The 6,000-nt window shown below is 40.0% G+C and overlaps 1 protein-coding gene across 5 annotated transcripts in view; it reads right to left on the bottom strand.

The window, feature by feature from the left end:
* Window positions 1–248: 248 nt before the first annotated feature.
* The window catches only part of LOC121289040 (elongation of very long chain fatty acids protein 4-like), a 52,979-nt gene continuing 47,227 nt past the window's right edge, over window positions 249–6,000 (bottom strand). For all 5 annotated transcript variants that reach the window (XM_041207968.1, XM_041207969.1, XM_041207967.1 and 2 more), the window contains 2 exons: window positions 5,243–5,370; window positions 249–3,317 (listed from right to left, as the gene is read on the bottom strand). In XM_041207968.1, coding sequence (XP_041063902.1) covers window positions 3,150–3,317; window positions 5,243–5,370 — 296 coding nt within the window. In that variant the 3' untranslated portion in view covers window positions 249–3,149. The remainder of the gene's footprint in view (window positions 3,318–5,242; window positions 5,371–6,000) is intronic.

Below are 6,000 nucleotides of genomic sequence, written 5' to 3'. Positions count from 1 at the left end.
TTCCATTAACAGTATCTTCTAAAAACTAGGGCCAATTAAGAAAGTTACAAATGACCATCTCAGGTACAAATATTGAAAGGGTTATGCTTAACTTTAGTCTTTGATTAGCATCAATTGCATATCAACAAGAGCTGGTGCTATGGAGGTCCTTTCCATTGTAAATGTCATTATGTACTGTAAGTAAGCTACAGGGTAGTGATTTTCCTTCCACCCACCGCCCCCCCCCCCACCCCCCCCAAACAATATCAGTATTTTATATTTTAGCTTGAAATTACTGGGCTGCTTTAAATTCTCTTATTTAAATTCTTTTACTACCTCTTATTTGTTAAATACTCCACATGTCTTATCAGTCCACATGTTGCTATGTTATGTAGGGAAGATCAATAACTTTTTTTGGGCCATTAGTAATTGACTTCAGGCAAAGGTTAGCAGAAGTCCAATGAGAAAAAAAAACATTAGACTACAATCTTTCCACCAATTTTCATCGCTCCCCTCTTTTTGTGAGAAAAATGGCTGTTCATTAGGATTTGGTTCCACAGCTACTGGTTGCCTTGAATTTCACCTTGACTCAAGTTTGATCATCAAATTCAAGTTACGGCATACTATTTAACTAGTGGGGAGGGGAGCAAGCAGAGTCAGGCTTAGTCCTGTTTTCACTTGATGTTCACACAAGGCTCTCTGTTGATCATTGTTGCAAATCACAATTACTTCAATTTTTAAAAGCAACATCAGTAAAGCAAAATATCACAAGAGGGGATGCATGAACTAGAAGAACTGGTGAGGTGACTAAAGACATAAATGAACAAAATAATTTCAGGAGGCTTTAGTAGGTGGGGATAGATAGCAAAATGAATAGCAGGCCATGACTGAAAGAGGAGGAAATGTGAGGCAAGATCAAGGCCTGGGGGATAGGATATGGGGCTTGACCTAGAGTAATTCATTATGCCAAGTTTGAGCACTGCAAAGTCTAAGCAAGCATCCAGCAAAGCTTAGTGGTCTTGGCAATATTAAAATGAAGAAAAATAATAGGCAATCCCAGACTTAATCCTGAACAAGTAATCAGATGGCATAGCAATAATTGTGAAGCTGTCAGAGAGGGAGATACTGCCAGATAAGGAGAGCAGAACATTGTTAGCACAGTTTCTATTTCTTGATTTGATGACGTGCCTAACTCATGGGCACCGGGGTGAACTCTAGCACTATTAACACCCAAGTTGAGCTCAACTAGCAGACTAGAGGCTGGGGATCAAATTGAACCACTAGGAAAGCTACCACATTTATATTTTTAGCTGGAAGTAGGAGTCCAATTGGAATGAAGCTTCACTAAGTTTTTAGGGCTTGACTCTTAATCAGCAATTTTAAGGAGTCATAGAACTTTCACATAATCCTTCATAATATGGTACAAAAAAAGGTTAACCGAATTTAAGAAACCCCCTCATTCTAGTCAGCAACAATGCATTTGTGTAATGTCTATGTATATCTCTCAGTATTCAGTCTGGTTAGTTTCAAGGTGTAGGTTATAAATTGAGGATGGAATTATGATCAATCTGGTAATTCTCTCCCATAGTGTCATTTCTTCTCAAATGGAAAGAGGCAAGATAAAAAAAACTTATGCAATAAAATATATCCTTAAAAGTATTATAACAGCAAACAGTGCAACATGTAATTGTGCTTCAGCCTTACAGTTGGGGTGTTTGGGAGGTGGGGGGGGTGGTGGAGGAGTGCAGGGCACAAGTGCTAAAAGCTCATACTTGCATAAATTGGAATTCACTACACTAGGGTCCATTGAACACAGGTTGGCACGTTACTTATTGACTCTCTATAGGTTTTCTTGTATGAATAGGTACAATAAATGAACAAAATCCATATTGTATTTCCTTAAAACACCAATTTTCCACCTTTTACAATACAGCCTTTTCTTTCATGCGAGATGTTTGTTGAATTGGAAAATGGGGCCACTTCTGATTGTGGCAAACTTTTGGCAACATTCCTATGCATTGAAGAGGCACATTTGCTTGGTATTCAAGGAGCATCTTAAAACAAAACAGGTCTCCAGTGACAGTGTTTATCAGTATGGCTTATGATCATCCTTCAACCTGCTCAAAAAATTCAACCCAAATCTAAAAAATAAAATCATTTCTGGCAGCATCACTGACCTATTTGTGCTGTATTTTGCTTCACCAAGGTATATTAGGAGAGAGCTCTGCATAAAAGTCCTTTGAATATGAACAAGTTGTATGAGGGAACAGTTCACCAAAATCTGAACCTAATTACAAATCGCATTTATAACACAGGCATTTGTGGAGGGACAATAAAGATTTTGAGTGACCTATGCTCACAGAGGACTGGATGGATGGCAAATGGGCATCCCTGCGAAATTTAGCTGGAATAACAAATGCCCTATGAGCACCAGCAGGAGTCATAACTTCACATCATGGTTCAAAAAAAGTTACAGGAATCAAATCAAAAGATTATGAAGTCTTAATACATGAAGTAAGAAAACAACTCATGACTACTGCAGTGCAATTCGCTGCTACTGTTGTCAAGGGATATGTAAAAAGTCCAAACAATTCTGTAGTAGCCAAATGAAATACATTTATCTTACAGTGCTACCTCTCGCAACTGCTCCAGCTTTAACTGTGCCATTGCAAGGTAAATGTGGTACCACTACTGCCACCATTTCTCATCAGTGCAGCCAGCTGTGCAAGGATAGCAACACAAGTTTTCATGCACAAGCTTCTATAGAAAAGTCCCTGGCATTGAGGAACATCAGCAGCTTAAAGTGAAATTCATAATAGAATAGAGGCAGATGGATTCCATGGAACTAGACACCTCAGCATATTACAGAACTGTTAAACTTGGCTGAAACACTTGATTTAAATAAAAAAAATATATACTTAATGGTGATAAATCACAGGTGATTATTATGAGCTGCAAGATGGAACTTCAAAGTACACACACAAATACTGATGACACTTATGGACTACAGCAGCACTTAACCAAGGGGGTTTTCCGCCATTATAAAGAATGTATCCTAAGATATAAAACCCTTTCCCATCACCCAAAATAAAATGTACAAGTTTGATGTGAGGACTTTGATGCAGATACTCCCAAGTAGGTCAAGGATTGAACGATAGTCTTTTCAGAGTTCATGCTTTTTTTGTCTTTTTCTGTATATAGGTTTTATAGTAGAAGTTGCTGAACAAAATAATGATGGTGATGATGTAGATGAATACGAAAAGATTAAACCCATCTGGGAAATCACAGTCTGTGAAGAGATTATAGGAAGTGTGCACAGCAATTCCAAAAAACTGGAGCTAAGATTTAAAAAATAAAATGGAACAAGTAAGTATACAAACATATGAAACTCATTACTAAGTCCTATAAGGCTCCTTCCATGCCCCAAAATAGCCCTTAAGGGGCTCACCAAAATTATTAACCCACCTTTCAGATACTAACCTATATTTCTAGCCATTTCTAATTTTCATTTATCTCAATATTTTTAAAATGCCTGTTGTAGGAGGTGGTCTTGCATAACTTCAATCATACATGTGCAACTCCCAACCTCGATACATTTCAGGCAATATACCCAGCAATTTTTCCTGTAGTGCACAGATGGCTTACTTATGTGTGCAGGTCTTATACATTTTTTTGGGAGTGGTTGTGTACACATGATAACTTAAAGCAGTCTGCGCAAGAGCTTTTGGCTGCCTAGTTTAGAGGGAACATTGATAACAGGTTGTTGTTTCTGCACAGAACTGGCATCCAGCATTAGAAAGGGATACTTCTATTCAGCGCTCAAGCATGGACTGCACATTTTGAGCTTATGCGCAGAATATTGCCGCCGGTGTGTGGGGGCCGGGCCTGACATGCCGATGCGTAAAATGACATGCGATGACGTCAGGCGTGTGTCCTGCCGCCATTTTGCTATTTTGTTCGGCGGGAGGTGGCTGCGTGCCCGCCGAACTGTCAGCAGCCCATAAAGGCCATTAAAAAAGGAATTAAAGTTGTTAACAACGCAGCCTGTCCAATCTTAATGTTGGTGCAGGCGAAGAGCCCAAGCAGCCTTCGCATTTTTCGGGAATCCTCATCCACGGGGGGCGGGGGGGAGAATGAGGTTTCCTGAAGCTTGTATAAAATAAATAAATAAATGTTCTTGACTTCACAAACATGCCCCAGCTCATGAGGGGACATGTTTAAATAATTTTTACTATATTATTTAAAAACTTTTATTATCTACTTAATCTCCCTGAGGCACGGAGCTGCCTCAGTGAGATTGTTGTGCTCTTTCGCGCACAGGCCCTGATTCTCCCTCCTCCCCCCGCCTGCACAGGTAGTGCTGAGCGCTACCGGCCACGCATTATGTGGATGGGCCTTAATTGGCCCGCCCATGCAAAATGGTGGCGTGCAGCCAATCAGCTCTGCGCCTGCCCCCGCCCGCTCCTGCCCAGCCCACCTGACATAGGTAAGGTTCTACCCTATGTTAAGGGGGCCATAGTTGTCAACACAATGTCTGTGAAGAGTAGAAGGCAATGGCACATTAGCACTGCAGTGAGATCCTAATGCCAATTCCATCTGATGCGATAAAATCTTAAAGCCAGACCTGCAGCAAATTCTCTCAATTGCAATACAGACTCATTGAGTTGTCTAAATACAGTAGCTTAAGGATAATTTACATAGAAAGTCTTTTCAAGTTTGAAGCTTCTTATGCAGTGCTACAAAGCAAGATGCATAAAATATTTGGGAGGAGTCGGTGGTTCAGTGGTAAGGTCACTGGACTAGTAATCCGGAAATTCAGGCCAATGAGCCGAGGACATGGTTTCAAATCCCACCATGGCAGTTGGTGGAATTTAAATTCAATTATTAAAATCTGGAATGGTGTAATGACGACCATGAAACCATTTGTGATTGTCGTAAAAACCCATCTGGTTCACCAATATCCTTTTAGGGAGGGAAATCTGCCGTCCTTACCCTGTCTGGCATACATGTGATTCCAGGCTCACAGCAATGTGGTTGACTCTTAACTGCCCTCTCATATTGGCTAGCCATTCAGTTCAAGGGCAATTAGGGATGGGCAACAAATGCTAGCCTTGCCAGAGGTACCCACATCCCATGAAAGAAAAAAAAAAATCAGATATTATTAGATCTAATTTTTTTTGATAAAACCAAGGTTTTCTTTGGCACACTTTAAAATGAAAAACAACACAGTGAATCACTAATTACAAAAATAGAATAAACCTACCAGCTGAAGCATGGTGAGATAACGCTTCCACCACAAGTACTTCTGCATGTGTGGTCCCATCGCAGCAATACCATAGTACAGGTACATCACAATATGAACAAAGGAATTCAACAAGCCAATGAAGAAAGCTGAAGAGGAGAAAGAAAACTTACTTGCAGCCATGTGAGTTAGATTTTGACAATAACGGAACCTTATTTGCAATGTGTTTAAAAGGATCATTTGTCATGTTGTCAGCCAGCTGAATTTTAGCAAAGAGCCAGCAGAGAAGATGGGCCAAATTGTCTCTCCTCAACTGTAAGCTTCTGTCATTCTATTGGAAGTGAAAAGCTAGAAGACAATTTAGGAAAATAGAGAAACAAGCTTCACACCAGATGGTCTAATGGAGAGTTCAATGGATGGATAGTGGGTGCTAGAAAATGCCAGTGAATACTCACTTGTCTCTGAACTGTAACCAGTACTGCCACCAAAACCTCTGTATGGCTGAGGTTAGCAGCATGCTAACATACCATTCGCAACAAGTTACCAATTGCATGCAGTTTTTAAAAAGTACCAAACACACAGTATTTACTACAGGAAAGTAAAGCAAAATCAATGCCAGTGATTACAGACTACTCGTGCAGCTCCCAGCAGTTGGACATAGAGAAAATCTCACAAAACATCCACGAGAACACATCCACAACATATGGTATGGTGGATGAAGCAAAATTAAAATATTTTAGATTTTCAATTTCAATTTCTCTAACAGTAGGCATATAACT

This window comes from Carcharodon carcharias, chromosome 16 (assembly GCF_017639515.1).
Source record: "Carcharodon carcharias isolate sCarCar2 chromosome 16, sCarCar2.pri, whole genome shotgun sequence".
Classification (NCBI taxonomy): Eukaryota; Metazoa; Chordata; class Chondrichthyes; order Lamniformes; family Lamnidae; genus Carcharodon; species Carcharodon carcharias.
Note: the sequence above shows the minus strand (reverse complement) of the source record. Positions and strands in the feature narration are given on the sequence as shown.